Source organism: Lepisosteus oculatus, chromosome 5, assembly GCF_040954835.1.
Source record: "Lepisosteus oculatus isolate fLepOcu1 chromosome 5, fLepOcu1.hap2, whole genome shotgun sequence".
Taxonomy (NCBI): domain Eukaryota; kingdom Metazoa; phylum Chordata; class Actinopteri; order Semionotiformes; family Lepisosteidae; genus Lepisosteus; species Lepisosteus oculatus.
Genome location: NC_090700.1, coordinates 29076808 through 29099159, shown reverse-complemented (window position 1 = coordinate 29099159; position 22352 = coordinate 29076808). Strand labels below are relative to the sequence as shown.

At 36.9% G+C, this 22352-nt stretch overlaps 1 protein-coding gene across 2 annotated transcripts in view; it reads left to right on the top strand.

The window, feature by feature from the left end:
• grm4 (glutamate receptor, metabotropic 4) overlaps window positions 1–22352 on the top strand; it is a 391860-nt gene that overhangs the window by 347758 nt on the left and 21750 nt on the right. For both annotated transcript variants that reach the window (XM_006628340.3, XM_015342363.2), the window contains exons 8-9: window positions 3201–3337; window positions 7921–8856. In XM_006628340.3, coding sequence (XP_006628403.2) covers window positions 3201–3337; window positions 7921–8856 — 1073 coding nt within the window. The remainder of the gene's footprint in view (window positions 1–3200; window positions 3338–7920; window positions 8857–22352) is intronic.

The following is a 22352-nucleotide window of genomic DNA, read 5'->3' as shown; positions in this document are numbered from 1 at the left end:
AGATAGTCCTGTTATCTTTTAATGTTGGTAATAAAATCTCACTCCAAATCTGTAATGTTATCAAGTAGATGATGGTAGAATTTCATCATAGAAGAGAAAAAAAAAATGTATTATTCTCAGAATGAAAAAAATACACTGTGAAAGTAACTGGAAAAATTTAAGGACCCTGTCAGAGCTCTTGAAGTTGTAAAATGTGTGGTGTGTTTCTTTTTGTAGCACTCTGAGATTACCTGTTGTATACTTGTTTTCAATTCAAGGAATTTGGATAATGAAATGGTCCTGACACTTTTTATTCAGTAAAATTTTAAAACACAAAACAGTATGTGCGGTGGTGGTTCTGATTCTGCAGCATGTGCCTATCATTTCATTTCAGATTACAGTAACAGTTCCTGATTACTGTAGGTACACCCTACTGGTATTTGTAAAAGTATAAGGCACTCATGAGAATAAAGTACCACATCTTCAGTACCACACCACACCACAGTACCAGATCTTCAAAATATATAGTTTTTACTGTTTTTATGATGACAGACAATGTACAGTAGAGAAGCAATTAAAAATTTAACAAAAGCCTTGGGTATACATGTTTGTGAAATGTAGAACTAAAATCACATGCAGTCATACAAAGTACGAGTTAGACCTCATGTAGAATAAAATGTGCAGCTCTGATTTCCACACTTTAAAAAGAACATCACAGCCCAAGAAAGAGTTTAAAGCAGGGCAACAAGTGATTCCATGTTTGAGGGGAATTTCTTACACAGACATGTTTAAGGGGCTGGATGTCATTACTCTTGAACACAGGGATTGCAAGGGAACTAAATATTAGTACCCAAAATTGTGAAAGATATTGACAAATATATGGATTATTTTATACTTACTAACAAAGCAAGAATGTGAGAGCACAACTGAAAGTGACGATGAAGTGTATTTAGGATTGAAAACAGGAGGCTTATTTACACAGATGGTGGTGGGTGTCTGGAACAAGCAGCCCAGTCATGTTGTTAAAGATGTTAGCCCAAGAAATGGTTTGATAACATCATTGGATCAGTAAGAGCCCAAATAAGCTCCTGTCTGTTGTTACCTTGTTTTATTTTTATTCACACAGTTAATATTACCCATTGAGAAAATCCAGTCAGCTTCAATCAGGCTGCACACAAAAAGTAAAGAAATTAAATTTATGCCTTGCGTTTCTCTTTGAGAACAAAAAATGTACACAATTTCTTGAGCTTATCATGATTATAACCAACTCTAATGCCTCTGATCACAGTAGGAAATACCTTGAAATGTTCTAAAATAATTATCCTTAAGAGTATCTCAAAAACAGATTACAAATGCACTTAAAAAAGAATGTTTTCATGATAGATATTACAGCGTGAGCTGTTAAGATTTATAAATTATAAGGTGTAATGTGTTATAAAAACTCTACATTCTGACAATAATACCAAAAGTCATTTGTCTTGCTTTGGAAACAATTAAAAAGCACCTCTTCCCTTTAGAAAATGGTTAATATTATTGGTTAATATCTTTGCAGAAGTCTCTGCAGCAAAAGTACAAGAAGTCTGAGCCTCTGTTTGCAAGCATGTCTTCTGGCTATTTGAAGTGAGCCTAGTCTCAGCTGTTGCATATGGAGCTGAAGCCATGTTGCTTTAAAGTGAACCATAGCTTTTTCAGGGCAGTGGAGCTTCGTGGATGAGAGGAGATGCACACAGTACATCCTCTTTGTTCTTGCTCCCATCAACCATTGTGTTATTTAGATGAATGGCTTCCTGCCAGCTGCTGTATTCCCTTCCTCCTGATGTCTATACAAACACTCACTGGACACTAGCATGAAATGAAGCCAGCCAGCAATAGAGGATAGAGGCGTATGTCTTTAATTATGCACTTCATTCCTGTTATCTGGCTGTTCAAAAAAGGACTTTGGGGACAACCTGTATTAAAACAACGAGCAGAACTAAAGACTGTGAAATTAATTTAGAACAACACCAGACAGCGCTCGCTTTGTGAAGGAACACATCCCACACGGCTGTCAACATCCATTTTCTCCTCTCATTAACAGCTTAGTAACAACCTAATGTTTTAGCCAAAGCTGTAAGCAACTGTTATTCATACGGGATGACGGAAAAAAAAAGCCAAAAACTGCTTGGAAGATAGCTTCAAGAAAAATCTAATAAATCTAGAGATATGGAAAATGAGAAACCCAAGCTGAAGTTTAAGGTGTTATTGCTCTGCAGTTCCCATGTGTGATTGTTTTATTGTGTAAACATCTGTGTTTCGTAAGCTTGCAATAATCTTTTTCATTTGGTCATGCTCTGAATACAGTATATCTCTGTGCTTTGTCAGAGAATTATCATGTGGATCTTACCAGTGTGCTGACTCACATGAAGATTAGCATTGTGGGACAAAATGAAAACCTGGATCTTGGACCACGTGTTTACTGGTTTTGTGCTTGGTATTCCTTTGGTAAGCCTGAACGTAGATTCCAAAGCAGCAAGAGTTTCAGGCTTTCCTCCTGTAGGGAGTAAGATAAAACCTTCAAGGTTTTTTTTTTTTTCAGTAAGCTTAAACGTTGTTTTAGTGACTTTGATTCATCGTACCACACAAACTTTAATAAGCATTTTGGTGTGTATTTATGAGTGTGTTTATTCCACTTGAAATGTAACATAAACTTAGTAAATGTTTTTATTTTTGTCTGTTGGCTGTTGGCCTTACACTTTATATAAGTTGTGTAACTGAAGAAACATTTTAACAAGACAAGGCCTTGGTTCCTATGAATGTATTAGTGTAAAATAATGGCGGTGGAATTGTGCAGTGTAGTAAGTATACAAATGCAGAGTGAGCAAAGTCACACTTCATACTGTAGCTGCAATTCATTAAATATAGACAATATTTTAATTTAGACGATGTGCACATTGGTAGCACTTGTGAAATTAATTTTCCCTACTGAATGCTGTTCATTGTAATGCATAATGCATTGGCCTTGAAAGAAACCCATGTCTGAATAATGCTCCTGTCTATTTTTATAGATCATAAACATACCTCTATTATGATGCCCTACTGCATAGACGATAGCCTTAATTCAGATATTCAGCAAAGGTGAACAAATGTACAAGATTTTTATTAGAATAAGGTTCCATCTAGAAGCTGTGGAAAAGCACGCCCCGCTTGCTACAGCAATGATATTCTTTTTTTCCTGTTTTTAGGCATAGCTGGGAATCCAGTGTTATTCAATGAAAATGGGGATGCCCCAGGACGCTATGACATCTACCAGTACCAGATCAAGAACAACACTCCAGAGTACAAGGTTATTGGCCAATGGACCAACCAACTGCACTTAAATGTAAGGTTTTCTGTACTTCAAAAATATCTGTTCCTAATGACTCCTCTGTGCACCTCAAAAGGCTGTGGTGTAGCGTGTTGCACTGAGCTAGTTCATTTCTGACATGTTTGGAAAGTATTAACTTCAGTCACCTTTAAGGTGTCTTTTCAGAAACTATTTTGGTGGAATAGTTACTCGTAAAACCCCTATTTAATCAATCAATCTGCCACTCTGGTCCTTAAAGACCAATAGATTAGTAGAATATGTATATTGTATGCTACAAATATACTACAATATTGTATAGTATATTGTAGTACTGTATATGCTTTTTTAAGTCAACAGCAGATTTAGATTAGGGATAAGAATTAAATGGATCCAATTAAATGTATCACTGTATGAGATCTGCAGACCTTTCTATGCCCCAGTTGTAAGTAGAGGCAATAAAAAAGCACACCTACTCAAAGATAAAATAAATTAACAGCAAAAGTCAGCTTATACAAAATGTACTTTTTTTCCAATTTCCTTGTGGAATGTTTTTTTTTTGGTGGGAGAAGGTAATTTCAACAGTAATGTTAATATTTATTTGTTTTTGTATTTTATAGGCTTACCATCAACACCATAAAACCTCTTCTACACTAAAGCTGGATTTGCCCCTAAATTACAATTTCAATAACACTCCCACCTCCTCCACACACCATAATGCACCAGCTGTGAAAGCTTTCTGTGTGCAGGTTGTCTAATTTGGAAAGCAGTCTGAATTTCTGCTCCTCTACCACTTACTCTTCTTTTTAGATGGTAGAGAACTGAATAAACTGTGTAACTCTTAGTGAGAATACAGCACATTTACCAAAATACTAACAGAACACTTTCGTGTGTGTAGAGACAACTTGATTAACCCATGGGTAAGGCTAATACAGCTGTTGTCAGTTATGGAATGAGCAGATTCTAGAGCTTAGCCATGCTGCAGGTGACACTTGGACAATGGTCCCATAGTTAACCTTAGTAACTGACCTGATTAGTATTAATTGAAAAAGACAAAGCTAAGAAATATCTTGGTAAAGCAGGAGGGGTTGGAGCTGCAATTTTAGATGCCTTTGTATTTAACATTTCCTGGACCTGTGGATGGAACTCCAGTGAATGAACAAGTTGCCAAGTCTGGCAGCCTTTATGCATGTGGTATTTAAACTCCAACAAATCATTACCCAGCTTGGTGTCCCCTTATATTGTAGCATGAGGTTATTGAGAATTTGAACACACTGGTTCGTCAAGAAGGAATTTTTATACCTTTTTACGATTACAAGGAGGGCCAATTCCAAAATGAACTGGTAAACTCAGAGCGGGGGGGAAAAAATGCAGGACTGAATATTTTTATTTAGTTGTTGGAGGATTTCAGCCATGAACACTATACTACTCACTGAAGTTAGCCAGCCACTTTGCATCCCATGTTACCAAGACAACTTGTTGTTCCACCAGTGGTCACTCTCAACTGTCCTCTGGAACAGACACCCATCTCAGTGCAGTGTGTCTCCCTGTCAAATACCCTGTAGGAAAACAGCAACCACCACAATATATCCATATACTGTACCATACTGTATATTAATTTGAATATTTAGTATATACTGTATTTATTTGTAGATACCAACTGTCCTACATGGTAAAGTATATAATTCACATTAAATTAGAAGTTTTAATTCATCACAAAGTTCAAAGTGGCACCAAAACACAAATTTATTATATTGTAATAATTGGTAAAAGTTGCATCTGGGCAGTAAAAAGGCCCATCTGAATGAGAATTAAGTTTGGTAAAATTCTGCTTTGGAAGTATGTTCACTTTTTACAGCAAAACATATTTCTTAAGATCAGGTCATTCTACTATTTAATTTAATTTTGCAGAATGAGAAGGGTATTAAGAAAAATGCTTTAACTTCTTTCTCAGCAAAAAATGAGTCTGAAGACAACTACACAGTATAGTACACATTCATCAGGTTAGCAGGTTAGTCATCACACTATCAGGGAACACAAATAGGATTAGCAGAATTACTTCTTTGAAATCTTATTCTGGACAAGCATGCTTTTTTTTACATATCTACCCTAGGACTTTGCACTTTAGCAGATTAAAGTAAAGGTATTTCATTTTAATTATAAAACAAATTCCATTTAATTGACACTTGTTTACAAATGATTTAACTAGCAATAGTTTTCACTAATAAATTACTTCATCTTCTCGAATTTCTTTTGTTTGTTCTGTGACTTTTATAATGGAGTCTTTGAATTTGTTTTTAATCCCCTAAAAGTTAATTGAATTGTTCCCTCATGCATATGTAATATTCCCTTAATTTGCAACTCTTCAAACATGATTACAGTGCTACCCAAACATTTGGATGTTTCTTAATGATGCTGGTGCTACTGTACTTGTTCATGCCTTTTTAAAACAAAGCATTTCCAAAATTGATAAAAATTATTTAGTACTTATTCAGCTCATACTGTAGTTAAATATGTAAACGAATGCATATGCAAAAACAGCCATTTTAGCTTTATAATAACGAATTGTAACAGTACAATAGTAACAAAATCCAAATATTCAAATTGAGCTTTCTTGGCAAAGTCTCAACACTGATCAAATAATTCGTCTATGGTGGTAAACGTAAACAGCATTTCTGCTGTTAAATGTATTAGCCATGACCATTAAAAAGGACTAATTGCTATACTAATAAATAAGAACAAATTTGGAATGGTTCAAGGTCGACAAACTTTTATTTTATTAATCGAAATAGATTAATATTGTATAATTGGAAAACATGTAACACTTTGAATCTTACTGAACATTTGAAAATCGTATGGATTTCAGAGGATAAATGCCTTTCTTACTTTATCCAAATTATTATAATAATTATTAAAATATGAAATTATGAAATGTGACTGACATCAATAACAGTTTCATCATTTACTAAGTGTGCAATGTCATAATGTATTAGTGACACCCTCCTAATAAGGTCTATTAGCATAAATGTCATCTTTAGATTCATAGATACAGTAATACAGTACACATGTAGGAATGACCATAATAACTAGCTTACACCACCATATTCAGTTAGTATTCAGTAAATAATTTATTTAGTGCTTCTTTGTTATATACATAAATGTGGAGAAATGCTTAAGTGTGCTGCTTAAAATAAAGTCTGGAAAAACAGAAAAAAGGCCACAGTGACTAACATTGTATTGCTCCAGACCCTCAGATGTGGCTTTAGATATTATTATAGTAAGCAACAAATTACATACAGTATAATAGACAGTAATACATTATACTGTACATTTCTGTAATACAGATCGTGCATCCATCTGTTTTAACCGCTTCATCCAATTAAGGGTCACAGGGGAACCAGTAGACAAAAGGAGGAAGGCACAGTACACCCTGGACTGGACACCAGTCCACCATAGGACAGACACAGACACACACACACTCTTCACCAGGTCCAATTTTTCCCAGAAGCAATTTAAACCTACTAATGTGTTATTGGAATGTGAGCACCTAGAAGAAATCATGAACACAGGGAGAGCAAACTGTACCCCACAGATAGCACTTCTGGTCCAGGGCTGAACTCAGTGCCCCAGCACTTTGAGGCAGCAATGCTAGACACTCCGCCACTATGTGGCTCCTGATGAATCTCAGCTTTACATACAGTACATTTATCCTTTGGGTCATTGCATTGTGGAATACTAAAGGATGTTTTCTTAGGATAATATATTGAAAACTTGAAAATGTCATGTTTCTATGGTTGCTTCCAATAGCAAGATTTGTTTGGTCCCTGTTGGCTTCACACACTGCTCAAATAAAAATAGTCTGCACTGCTACCTGCTATCTGCTATCTGCCACTGCACCGCTATCTGTGTCATCACTCCACTGAGGTGCAGATGATGCTGCCTACTGCTGAGAGTTTCGGTATAACCCAGAGACATTTCAGAGCACTTTCTTTATTTGCTGATGTATTTTCTTTTTACTTTTGCTGATTGATTTTTTAATTGTCAGCAAAGATAATTTTACATGACACATTTTGTAGGTGGTTCATATTATTTGACAATAATAGTACTATTAATATTCTTTAAAATTGTATTGTATGTTATCATTAAAAACTACTATTTAAAAACTATAGCTGCTGACTGGCCTTTGGTATGCTGACATCCACTTAAGTGCTATAGTATTAATTAAGTAAAGCTACTAAAGTGTGTTTACTTTTGTTCGTTACTTAATTATGAATAATTATTTATTAATTATTTATTGTTTGTGTCACATTGAAAACATTGTTTCAAACTCTCTCTCTTATAACAAAGAAAATTGATTGGGGGAGTGTGACAACATGAAAGAATACTGTAATCACAATTTCTTATAAAATAATTTCTTCCAGTTTCTAGCAAAGCCCTCAGATGTGTGCTTACTGCAGATAGTTCTATTTTTGCTTAGGCGTTTTGTCCCTAATTGCATTATGGATTCATTAGGAATATTCTAGCACAAAAGAGTTTTAACAAATATAATCACACTAATCTTTAATCTAGAGATGTCTTGTTTATGATGTTGAAAACAAGCTCCTCTCTGTTTTTAACCACAGATCGATGTAATGCAATGGCCTGGGGGTGTGCGACAGGTGCCAACCTCTATCTGCAGCCAGCCGTGTCGCCCTGGGGAGCGGAAGAAGACAGTGAAGGGCATCCCCTGCTGCTGGCACTGTGAACGCTGTGATGGGTATCAGTACCAAGCAGATCCATACACCTGTAAAATGTGCCGCTTTGACCTGCGGCCAAACGAGAATCATACAGGCTGCCGATCGATCCCCATCGTCAAGCTGGAGTGGAGTTCTCCTTGGGCTGTGATCCCAGTTTTCATTGCCATTCTGGGAATCCTGGCCACGCTGTTCGTGGTGGTGACTTTTATCCGCTACAATGATACCCCCATTGTCAAGGCCTCAGGGCGCGAACTCAGCTATGTGCTGTTGACAGGCATTTTTCTGTGCTACGCCACCACGTTCCTCATGATCTCCACCCCTGAAGCAAGCATATGCTCCCTGCGGCGGATCTTTCTGGGCCTTGGCATGAGTATCAGCTATGCTGCTCTGCTCACCAAGACCAATCGCATCTACCGCATCTTCGAGCAGGGAAAGAAGTCTGTTAATCCACTTCGGTTCATCAGCCCTGCCTCCCAGCTTGTTATCACCTTCAGCCTCATCTCTGTGCAGCTCCTGGGGGTCTGCATCTGGTTTGGGGTGGACCCATCCCAAGCCATCATTGACTATGAGGACCAGAGAACAGCAAACCCCGAATTCGCCCGTGGGGTTCTGAAGTGCGACATCTCCGATCTCTCCCTAATCTGTCTTCTGGGATACAGCATGCTCTTGATGGTCACATGCACTGTCTACGCCATCAAAACCCGAGGAGTACCCGAGACCTTTAATGAGGCCAAGCCAATTGGCTTCACGATGTACACCACCTGTATTGTTTGGCTCGCTTTCATCCCCATCTTCTTTGGGACCTCACAGTCCACAGAAAAGGTAAGGGAAAATCTAGAGAAAACAGGAGTCTAGAGAGTTCCTCACATCTAATATTAGCCATTTGCCTTCGGACGTTTTATGCAAATGTAATGTGTTAGTGAAAGATGTACTACCCTCCAACTCTCAAAAGAGTGTAAAGTAAATGCATCTAAGACAGTGATTCAAATCCAGATCACATTAATACTACACAAGAATAACTAAATTAAAATGCTTATCCACATTCCTTTAATATTATTGGCAGTGGACTTCAAGTGGTTCAAGTGGGTTCTGAAAAAAGTTGATGATACATCTTTATCTTTTGTTATGTCCATTGCAGGCACAGGCTATAACAGTTATATGACAAAACAGAGATTCTTGATGTCTTGATTTTTAATCAGCAAACTCAAAATTCTGTAACTTTTTCCGCATACAAAGTATTTTTTGAGTCTTTTTTACCTTAGATATCATTAATCATGACCCTTTTACAAAGGAAATTATTGTAAAGATAAGCAATTGATGATTGAGAATCCTTTTAACTGATACTTAAGGGTCTGATTAAACTGTACTGCTGATTAAAGGGATTCATGAGTTGGTTTTGTTTCAATTCCAATTTGTATCTCAGTATGTTAAAGAGAAAGCCTTACCACTCAATTCTGGTTTTGTTCTGTTGTTGTAGCAAATCCATTCATTTTGTTCATGGTCTTATCAGTGATTCTTTATGAAAGATCTTCTGTTTGATCTTCTGCTCGGGGAATTTGAGTCACTTGTTTAGTTTTATTTGGTTTGCTTGCTCGTTGTCTTTAATAGTGACTGTCAATATCCTTTTAATTTTGCACCTCAACAAATGTTCAGATCCTCCAAAAATTCACAATTAACAAAAGAGAATCCAAATTTTGTTTTCCCCTAATAAGACGAATCAATGCATAAGTGACAATCCACTGTAAACTTCTGGTTGGTTGTGTCGCTTTCCTTGGCTTAATGCCTTAATAATTTAAAGTTGTTTTATGGAAAAAGGTGAAGGGACATTCTGGTTTTAGATGGGTACTAGATATAATAATAATAATAATAATAATAATAATAATAATAATAATAATAATAATAATAATAATAATAATAATAATAATAATAATAATAGCTATCTTCTTGTCTTTCCCCTGTTTGCATGAGATTGCTCCCAAAGTCTAAAGACATACTGTACTAACAGTATGTCTTAATTGGATTCTGGGAAAACTGGCCTTGGTATGATTGCGTTTGTTTCTATTTTGCCATGTAATTGACTGGAAATCCATCCATGGTTTAACCCTCCTTGTACCTGATTCTTCCCAATATAGGCCATGGGCAACCGTTAACCAGAATTTGTCACAAATTGGCTAAGCAGATATTGAAAGTGGTAACTACAGTATGAATAAAATACAGATTGGTCATGTGTGCGTAGTGCTTTACATCCCAGATGATAGCATTGTGCTTGACATATGGCAGGAGATCTACTTTGTCCACCACCAAATGAAAATCAATTAATGAAAATGCATATTTTTGCAACAGGTCTTGTAGTGTTTACTTTCACTATTACAGCATTGAGGAGAGTGATAGTGATACAGTGAAGAGCTACAGTAGGTACACACAATACTAATATACAGTGTGAGCTTTAATTTGAAGTCATCAAGAGCAATTCCTTTAAACAAGAAGTCTTCTTTTTGCTTGTATGATCCATTTACAGTTTTTCTATGCAATGCACAATTCCATGACCTGCCTGTTTAGCTAACTGTTACTGTTAGTTATAGACTTTTACCCTTTAAGAAAAAAATGTTTTTTCAAATCCAATTGTCTATAATGAAGAAGCAGTTTTATTATTAAAAACTGCTAATTGAGTACACAGTATGTATAATCACTAGCTTCTTAACTTGAATGTGAGCTAGTGGAGTGTACACGTTAAGTGCTATTCTGCTTCCTTCATTTGTAAGGAGCTTTAAAATTTTAAAGGCAATGTGGAACTATCCCACACACTGAAACCTGTCCCACATGGTTAAGTTTAAGCATTAGCTCTAGTCTCAGCCTCAGTGCACTTCTGTGCAGGCTGCTATATAGTATGAGTAGTTCAGATGATTGTTCTGAGCCAAAGTAATTGTCTGGGGAGAAAAATGCTTCCAGGTTGCAATCTCTCACCTTTATGTTCTGTCAGTCATCACTTTTCCAGACACTATTTTCTAATTAAAACCATTAACCATTTGTTCTGTAGTTAGGAAGCACCTAAATGCCACTACAGCGGTTAGTGTTATTTTTGAATCACTGCTATTATTGCTATTAGTATATACAGTAAATAAAGTGCAATATTTTATCATTATTTTAACATCATTAAAGTAGACATGTACAACGAAAAAATATACAGTGCCAAGTTCTGATTACAAATATTTACTTTTCATAATTCGCTTTCAATTCATAGTATTCATCATTTGCAATTAAACTAACTGGGATATTTTTAGAAGGGTGAATACTTTTATAGTATATGGTTATACAGAAAGTACCATCCTACATAGAATTAGAGCCCACAATTCTCTAATCCACTTCTCTACCACTGTCTACTTGTTATGAAAACATAATCAAATCAGTAGTCATAATCAAACTAGCCTAAAAAAAACTCAGATTTTAGATTTCTAATTAGCATAGTGATTGATAGAAAATCTAGATCTATCAGTCCTCTGCTCATTCCTCGCAACAGTATTAAGTGGGTGAAATAAAAACATGACAAAATTAAAAAGAAATATTCTATTAAGTTGAATTTTGAATTCAGGGTAAATTCTGAAAAGAAAATATTATAATTTAACATTATATTAAAAGACAGTTATTCTATCTTTAGTAGACCATTTTCAGTTTAGCTGAATCCTGCTTTGACTTGCATTCCAGTATGAGAGGAAAGAGGTGAATGTACAGTATATCTTTCCTCTGAAAAAGGCACCTGCCCTCCCATCTACTGTTTTGCAGGGTTCCTTAGAAGGATTGGTGACTTGAAGTCACAAATGCCAGACGAATCATCGAAATTGCATATTACAATACAAACTGAAGATATTTTTAACAGATTCAAAGAGTACAATGCTTCACTAGTTGATGTGTATCCCACTTCTTGGAGAACTCTAGGCATGGAGAAATTCAAGCTCAATCTAGTGATATGTTGAAAATTTTGGTAATCACACGGATTCATCTGTGCTCTAAGTGAGAGCAGTAAGTTCAATGGTTACCTTTCTTGAGTATTTGCAATGATGACTCATTACTGTACATCATTGTACTACACTAATTACATACTGTACAGTACATTCATCCATTATCAAACCCCTTCATCCAATGTAGGAGAGGAAGTGTAATGGTTCTTTGGGTTTCAACCCTTGCCACTCCTGCCCTGCCAGTTCATCCTAACTGTCTGGGCGCAAACCCAGGTCTCTGGCATCACACAACAGGGAACTTGTCGGCTGAGCTAAAGGAGACCTCCTTCAGCCTGGGCGACTGAGATCCCCATTATACGCAGGGGTATATTCGTTTCACAAGCAATGCCACAAGGCAGGATACGCGCTGGACAGGAAGCCATCACAGGGCATTTACAGATAAACAAACATACACACACTCATACCAGGAGCCGTTTTCCAAGAGGACAATGAACCTACCAGTGTGTTTTTGGACTGTGAGAAGGAACAGAGCACCAGGCTAAAACCCATGCAAACACAGGGAGTACATAAACAATCCATGAAGATTACACCCCAGACCTGATCCCAGGGCCCCAGAGCTGCAAAACAGCAATGCTAACCACTGCACCACTGTGCCACCCACATTAATTGCACATTTTATTCAACTCAATGCCCTACTGAGCCTGAATGAAAAGCAATGTTTAAAACAGCCTTCATAAAATTCACATACTGTACATGCTGGCAGGCAAGCTGTTGAAATGATTCTACCCCCTTCCTGATTCTTAGAAGGAGACAATGACTGCAAAAGAACTTGTATAGCTAAAGGCATTTCAGTTTGAATATGAAATAAACTTAGGTTTCATTACAGTGCATATTATTTGTCTATGCTTTCATATTTCTACTGTGCATTTATATTACTCTTAAAAGTTCAATTCTTGTTCCCATGCACAAACAGTAAATAAACATAGGTATTGACTGAAAGAACTGCATTGGTTTTTTAAAACAGTATTGCAAGGAGCCTGTTAGACAATGAGTATTCTAATAGTGAAATGTAAAACATTTTAATGGGGGTAATAATATTAATAATTGATTACACTTATATAGCACTTTTCTGGGCTCTCCACTCAAAGCACTTTACAGGTAATGGGGACTCCCCTCCACCACCACCAACATCCACCTGGATGATGCAACAGCAGCCATAGTGCACCCGTACCCTCACCACACATCAGCTAGGAGGAGAGCAGAGTAATGTAGCCAATTCATAGAGGGGGAGTATTAGGAGGCCATGATTGATAAGGGCCAATGGGAAATTTTGGAAATTTGGCCAGGTTACACCCCTACTCTTTTCAATAAACTCCCTGGGATTTTTAATGACCACAGAGAGTCAGGACCTCGGTTTTATGTCTCATCCGAAGGACGGCACCTGTTTACAGTATAGTGCCCCCGTCACTATACTGGGGTATTAGGACCCACATGGACCACAGGGTGAGTGTCCCCTGCTGGCCCCACTAACACCTCTTCCAGCAGCAACCTTAGTTTCTCCCAGGAGGTCTCCCATCCAGGTACTGACCAGGCTCACACCCACTTAGCTTCAGTGGGTTGCCAGTTGTGAGTTGCAGGGTGATATGGCTGCTGACTGTTAACAGTAACATCACTGAAAACCAAATTATATAGATCCACAACAAACATAGATTTGTAGAAAGGTAAACTGTTATCATAAGTGGAAAATATTTTATTAATTATAACTAACATTATTAATTATAATTAATAATAAACTAAACATTTCCTTTAAGCCAGCAGCCCTATCACCCTGCAGCTCTCAACTGGCTACCCACTGAGGCTTGAGCCTGGTTAGTCCCTGGATGGGAGATCTCCTGGGAAGTTATGGTTGCTGCTGGAACCATAGTGGAAGTGGTGTTAGTGGGACCAGTGGTGGGTGCCCACCCTGTGGTCTGTGTGGGTCTTAAAGCCCCAGAATAGTGGTGGGGACACTATACTGTAGTGGGCGCTGTCTTTCAGATGAGACGTTATACCAAGGTCCTGACTCTCAGTTATCATTAAATATCCCAGGGCATTTCTTGATAAGAGTAGGGTGTTATCCCAATGTCCAGGCCAAATTTAACCCATCTGCCTTTATCGTGGCCTCTAAAATAGTTTGCACTTGCCCTGTGATGGACTGGCCAGGGTGTACCCTGCCTTGTACTTGTTGCTTGCCAGGTAATCTAGGCTCCGACTTCCAGCAACACTGTATGGTACTGTATAACGTGACTTGGCAAATGATGTGACATTTTCTCTATGCTTTCTTGTTTTCTCACTCATTTTAATAGATCTTAATATATGTTCTTTCATGATAACACCTCACAACTTCAATACTATTGTTGAATTGACCAGGACATTTGAGGAATTGATTGCATCTGTCTTTTTGTACCCCTTCTACTGGGAAGAATACCTATTGTCATTACAGAGAAGTTCATTTTGGTGGGATGTTAATAATTCTGCTGTATCTAATTTTATAATGCTGCATATCCCTTTTTTTTAAAAAAAAAGACAAAGATCTCATCCTTTTACTATCTGCAGTATCACCTTTGATTTGGTCTGACACCAAATTGTAATTTCGATCCTTATTCATTTACACAACATCTACTAAAAACAATATCTGAAAGGAGTTTTGCAGCTGAAGTTGTCAGATACTTACTGCAGAGTTCACACTGGTGGCAAAACAACTGGAATAATGTGAGGTTGAGTTCTGGTTTGCTCTTGTTTTGCACATTTTTGAGAATTTTTCAAATGTTAAATAAATGGTTCACACACAAACAGCTGACAAACAATGTCCCCCGCTTTCCTGTCAGAGGTGCATTTGCATCTGGGTAACTCACAAATGAACCATTCTAATGCCTCCAAGTATCAGTGCAACAAGCACATGTCTTCTTGCACTCTCAGATGCACTCAATTAAGGGTGCTTGTTTCTGTTGCTGTGCATCAATGCTTTCTGTCTGTTCATACACTGACACCAATCTATAGCAGACTTTTTTTTCTCAGGAGCACCTGTAGTGTGGGAGTTTAGCTTGGATTATAGAGATGTAAGTCATGCACTTGGATATGTTTGAAACTAAAAAAGAATTCTGTAGCCTCTCAAAAGAGACGTGAAAAGAAAATTCACGATGCAGAGTGAAGCAAGCAAATGTGGGTTCCAGAACAACTCTTTGGAATCTACTGAAAGATAAAAGTGAATAGCAGTGATCCTTCTAGAAGATATCCGGAGGTTCATCATTTTACCTTTTAAGATTAATTATACATAACAGCAATTACCAATAGGGTTTTACCAATAGTAGTAGCTACAGTATAATATCTGTCCTCCAAAAAGCAAGAGGACGGGACTGGATTTGACATTGTCTCCAGAAGCTGAGGATGCAATATACTGTACTGTAGGTTTATCTATTAATGCCCTCCAACACATCTCCCTCTGGGTTTTCTTTTTATTTCTTCTTCATAACAGACTTGCAGTTGCTGTAGGCCTTCCTTATGCTCTCTTTATAGTCCGTTAAATTAAAATTCTTCTGGAAGTCACTCAGTGTACAGTACATAAGAAAAATAGGAATACAAAACTAGTAATGAGTGAGAATAGAAAGTGTGAAAAGGAAATGCCTTTTGAGTAAGGATATCACAATATGTGATATAAGCTGTGGTCTAGCAGCAGGGAGGTCCGTTAATTGGCTTTTGATACAGTGCATCCACACCCAAGGGTATTTCATTACTCTTGCACACCTAAGAAATCGAGGTGTCTGCTGAAAGCATGAGACATGAATTGTTATCTTATGGACAGGTTTCTTACAGTGCCTCTGTATTCTCTGCAGTGCGATTTAAGAGTGGGACATTTTTCTGTGTTTCTTTGTCTTTACATTTAAACTGAAGCATTGTTTTTTATCTGCTTTGCACATCATAATTTATCAATTTATCGGCGTCTTACTTGCTGTTGCCAAGAGCAACTCATCTACATAGGAATAAAGGACACTTAATGGGCTAATACAGGAAGGCAGATTCTCTGAAAAAATGTGTTTAAAGAGTCTATGTTTTGCATATTTTTACTCTGTTTCTGATTCAGTTCGTTACATAAAGACACTCATGCTTAAAATTCAAGCAAAACACTACACTCACTCATAAAGGACCATTGTACCTCTAAATAATAAGTACAGTACACATTTATATAGTGTATACAGTATGAAGAGAATTCCAGGTGCAGGTGTAAGGGGTGTTCAGTTCTGTGTTTCGCTTTTCAAATCTTTTCTGCATGAATAGCTACATTGCCAAACATGAGAAAATCAAAGGCTCATTCCACATGCTCATTAAAATGACATTACATTTCAGGACAGCTCTTAGAGCACATACATTTTCTGTCATCACCAACGATACCTGCACAAATAACAATAACGGGCTTTTTTGTTAGGTGCACATTACACAATTTGTGTTAGTTCTATATACAGTACCTGTAAGTTTTATCAGAAATGGGCATGTTACAGTATATGTATTGTAAATAGCAGAATATATTACAGCATATATAATATTTAACATGTATAATGTGCCCCTAAAATAAATTGCTGAAACAAAAAGAAGAGCAATGTTCTTATATACTGTATATAACAAAATACTATACAACAGTAAGATTTTATCATATCCGGGGTCCTGATTACCTAGAGCAGAGAAATCCTCTGTGTCACTGACTGGCAGTGATCAGGAACCCCTAATTGTTAAGAACATAAGAATGTAAGACCAGTTACAGGCGAGTGATGACCAATCGGTCCTTCTAACCTGTTTGACAGCAAATAGTTTATTGATCCAAGGTTTTCATCATGACATTTTTTAAACAAAGTACTGGTTTCAATTAGATGCCTGGGTAGCTTCTTCCATACCCCTACAACTCTTTGGGTACAGAAATGCCTGCTATTCTCAATGTTGACATTTGCTGCCTGAGGAATGTTACAGTAGCTGCTTATTCTTTAGTGAATAACTGAATGAAAAAACTTTCTTAGTACATTTTAGATCAAATACCTGTGCTTTTCCTTTCATTATCTAGAAGTTCACCACTGTCATCACAGATTTTAATTAATAATTTTACTATATTGTGATGCTTTCTCTGTCACATACAGAAAGTGTTTCCTTGGCTTGCTGTGTAAGAACACACTCTTTTTGCTGGATCCTATGAGCTTATAGAACTCTATCAATTAAACATTCTTGTGCTGAAATGAGCAGAGAGCTTGATTAGAGGTAGTACAGGAGCTTAATCAACTACTGTTGAATCTTTTTTTTTGCAATACCTCAAGCAATTTCTTTGACTGTATAGTATTTTACAATGAAGTTCTCAGAAATTTTTTAATCTGTGTCTAGGCTTCTTTTACCTTCTAAAATAAGCAAATGTTTGGAGCAATATACAATACATTTTTATGTGTCCGATGCTGATATTATAAAATGAGCCACAACACTGCAGGAAAACATGCAAGAGTGTGTTTCATGAGCTTTTCTGTCGAATGCTCATTGAAGAATTATGAAAATAACAAGAGGATCTCAAAATTAAGGCTTATTGTTTTTAAAGATCAATGTCTTCACATAATTCTGGATTTTGAACAACACTGTCAAGCAAAAAAAAAATCAAATCAGAATTTTGCTTGAATTTGTTAGAATGCTCCATTCCTCAGGTCAAAGTTTCCTTTTTTTCCCTGTATCTTCTGAAACTCTTTCAGGGATGTTGATGATTGTGTGGCTTCCTGACTGTGGGAAATTTAGAATCCCTTAGGCTTTGCAGCCTAGTTGTCCGGAGTTCTGTTCAATGGAGGTATGGAATTCTTAATTGACCTACACTGCAAATAAAAAAGGCTGAGTAGAACATGAAGCTGGCAAGTAGCGATAGTGTGTCATTAATTGTGCCATTGTCTCTCACAAAGGAAAACATGGTGGGGACTGACTGTTCTGCATGTTCAGATAAAAGGGAGCACAAACTGGCAGGCTGCTGTGGTGTTTGGTGGAGTGAGTTTCAAATACATAATGATTTTTTTTTCTTTTTCCTGAAGCTTAGGGACACACTTGTGTGGGCGTGCTCTCTAGCGCATGCCTCCTTTCATTGCTGTCAAAAAACATGACAACGCCATAAAGGCAGCAAGGACCAAACACAATGCCTTTTCCAATGCTTCTATCTCTCCCCTTTAAAGTTGCGAGAGAAAGAGAATAAGAGGTTTAGCATCAGCCCTTCATGGTTGCGTTAATCCAAATGCATTCAGAGTTAGAAAGAACAGGATAGCAAAGCAACAAAGTGCTCATTGAGGCAATTTTCCCCCACTGTCAATAATAAAATCCATAAAAGAAATGTCTTTGAAGGGCTAAAGATAAGATTTGTGTTTCTTTTTGATCAGTCATTAGCAGTTGCTAAATTAGCTTGCAGCCCCTATTAGAAAAATATAAAACACAGCAGAAGCATTCAATTGTCTGGCTGGATTTGAGTCAGAATAGATAACTAGTTCTTTTTAATATTTCATGGATTTGAGAGAAAAAAAATGTGAGAACAGCTGAATTCCGTTTGTGAAATTATTTGTACTCATTTTCCTATGATAGCTGTCTGTTCATGATACTTAACAGATTGTACTGTATGCATTTAACACTTGCGCCCAATCTGGTTCATGTATTCTAACTTGTGGGTCACAGTCTAAAATGTTATACTAAAAAGATGAAAATACACAGTAAGAATATATATTACATTATTGTCCATCCAAAAGAGTGGACATAACAAAACACATAATACTCAACATAAAAGAAATACATTAAAAACAAACAATAGCCTTAGCCATGCAACAACAGATATACTGTACACACATCTGGTCCAGCCTACTGTATATTAAACTATCATTACTCTAACCCGACAGCTTCATACAGCAAACAGTCACTTACAGTAGCTGTGTTTAATATAGATTTATATAGATATAAGATTTCATGTCTACATATTACTTGGTCATAGGCATTCTAAAACACCTCTCTGAAGTAACAGTTATGCAATATAACACAGCTCTTTCAACTTTTAATTATTTAAAATTTTAATTATTATCAATTATTTTACTTCACCATAATATCACAAGTAAGGATGCTTTCTACTTATATTCTAGAAACCCTCTCTAAAACATTTTGACTCACCCCAAATCATTTCAACTTACTGACCAAAATATACTGTACGTACTGTAGACTAGCTTTCTTTAAAAAACAATTGATCTTCTCAGAGCTTAAAAGTTCATGTAATGTATTAAGTAAAAACAAGGGAAAGTGACACAAAGTGAAGAACTTGAAGACGGCTCCAAGGCTGAAACGTGTCTATTTTCTTCTCTTTTCAGCACGGAACAAACCTTTATTTGCTCCTTTGCAACCTACGCATGCTGACGCAGCTCCCTACTTTTTCAAACCACCTTTCTAATCTGTTTAAAGTAATTATTTACCCCTTCTCTATCATCCCCAGCAAACAATCCTACTAGGGCCATATCATCTGTGTACAGTACTTTAAACAGAAGTTCCCTGCATTTTCATTTTATTCCTATAAACGGAAAATAGTAGACAGTAAATAGTATATTGGTAATTAGATATCGGCAATATAGATATATAGTTCAGATGGGCAGCTGCATCAGCATGCGTAGGCTGCAAAGGAACAAATAATAGGTTTATTCCATGCTGAAAAGAGAAGAAAGATAAAACACAACGTTTCGGTCGTGGAGGCTTCTTCTGTATGACTCTATGAAGGACAGCACGATGGTGCAAGGTTAGCTTTGCTGCCTCACAGCGCTCTCTGTATGGAGCTCTCTGTTCTCTATGTTCGCATGGGTTTCCTCTAGGAGCTCAGGTTTCCTCCCACCGTCCAAAAAGATAATGGCAGGTGAATTGGCTTCTGGGAAAATTGGCCCTGGTGTGAGATTGTGCGTTATCTGTGTTTGTGTGTCTGCCCTGTGATGGACTGATGTCCCATCCAGGTTGTATCCTGACTCGCTCACATTGCATGCAGAGATAAAGTGGTTAGAAAATGGATGGATGGATAAATCTTTAGGATTGAATGAAGGACATTTATAATGGAGAAATTGAGAAATAAGCCTATTAGTAATTAGGGTAATTTTAGGATCACCCATTAAAATAAAGGCACTCTCCCAGTGCAGCCAACACACAGCCAGCTTGAATGTGAGGCAGACATCCTAATATTTTGGCCAGTGAGTTTAGATTGTGTGGGACTGAAGACAGAAAACCTGAAGAAGGCAGACATTTTTTTTCTTTTGTTGTTAATACATTTGTTTTCCAGCTGATCAAAACTAATTCAACATTCTGAATATGCCACTTGGCTGTTTTGTTTTAATGCTCGACAGATTTCAGACAGGAACATTGAAAGAGATAATAGACACACAGGCCGATGTGGAGAAATGACAGCTACTTAGTTACAAACATGAAGATATTTGTTTCTTTTGTTGATAAAGAAACTCATTGCTTTCTAACACAAGTAAAATTCTGTGCAGCAAACGTATGGAGTATTTAGATTGAGAACAGTCCAGAATATTATATGATTTATTTGTATTTTGACTATAAAGTATATGAGTCTGATAGTAAACATAGTGTCAAATGTACTTTCATTACTTTGTGCTGTGTTGATTTCTGCAGCTCCTGTGACACATTACATGAATATTGTCTGTAATATATTATTACTGGTATAGTCAGTTAGTGTGCCTTTTGTTTTGTTTTTTAAAAAGTGTATTTTCTGTTTGCTTGTTTATTGTATTCCATAGACATTTTGGAAAATAAGCCTCAGCTAAGATTGTGTGTTGGACTGCTTAGATACACGTTTTTGGAATTTCAATTTCTTGAATATAATACTCTCAGTTACATTTTTGGACCAGTTTGAGATCTTCTAGCTGGTGAAGAATGTGACAGAAATAAATGCTTCACTGTCTGTAGTCTGTGACATGATGTGGGAATTTATACAGTTTGCATCTGTGTAAACTCTCTGCAACTGTTTGAGCTCATGAACTGGAGATGGATTTTTAGCCTTCAATGAACACAGTTTGTGATTAAATCCCATAAGAATGAAGAACTTTTCACAAAGGAGGGGAAGTAATTTAAAGGGGAACTGCAACACATTTTTCATATTTCAGGGTTAGAGAGGATCAGCATTGATGAGTGAACCTCGAGACAACCCTCAATAAAAGTCAAAGGTACACAGTAGCTTGTAAACCATCCTATTCACATAAAAGACAAAACTTCCAGGTTTGTGAAGGGCCATATTCTCAGATTCACAACGAGGCAACAAAGCGTCCGGTGATGTGCGCGGCTCTATGACATTGTAAACAATCTCTTTTAATGCAATAGAAATATTTGTTCTAATTTCGAGACAGTTTTGCCAACAAATACTCGTTACTTGTTAACTCTGCATGCAGATCACATTGGACCTTTTGTACAGTTAAATGTCTGCTCACATCGTGTGCCTATTTGCTCGGACATCACATTACAGTACATTAGTCATAATGGAGATCAGTGAGCAGAAAGGGCTGTAATTTCATTGCAATTTGTGAGAACTCAAATGTGAGTTTGCGACAACATGGGGACTTCCAGCACTTTCACAAAGTTCACAATTTTGTGTTTAATTCAAAATCTGTTACTTTTTTTCTATAATGTCGACGATTTTATTTTATTGCCGAGATTAAATAACCAGTCTGAGAAACTGGGATTGCTATTCCACTTCAAGATCATCTGCTGTGTTACGTAAAAAGGCTTATTGATCCCAGGATTTCAAACTGTAGTTTCTTAAAGGTTCTGAAATAGTGCCTAAAGTAAAGAATCTGCTTCAACAACAATAGCAATTAAGAAGCTTTTTCCAGGGATTTGTTTTTGTTTGTAAAGCAGCAGCTTCTGTACTCTTACATGCACTTCCTCTGAAAATCTACAGACATTTGTTAGTGTGGTTTTAGAGAACAAACTATCATTAAGATGCTAACCACATATGATGTTCCTATCTAAATCATAGAAACCTTCTATAAAAATAATGAGTAAAGGTTAATTCCATGCCGGAAGAAAGAAACACAATGTTTCAGCTATGGAGCACTCATGAGGCATGCAAAGTGAGTAAATCTTTGCAGTCAAAATGTGTTTTTTTTCTTCTTTCTTTTTTCTCTTAGCCTGGAATTAGCCTCCATTTATTCCTTAACAGCTCATGCACTGATGCAGCTCCTCACTAGAACTTCCCTTGTAAAAGTATAAAGAAGTAATCACACAATCAAGGGTGTCCACACAGGGCAGCCAATGTGGAGAGAATATGCTAGATCCCTTGAGGTTTTAAACAGG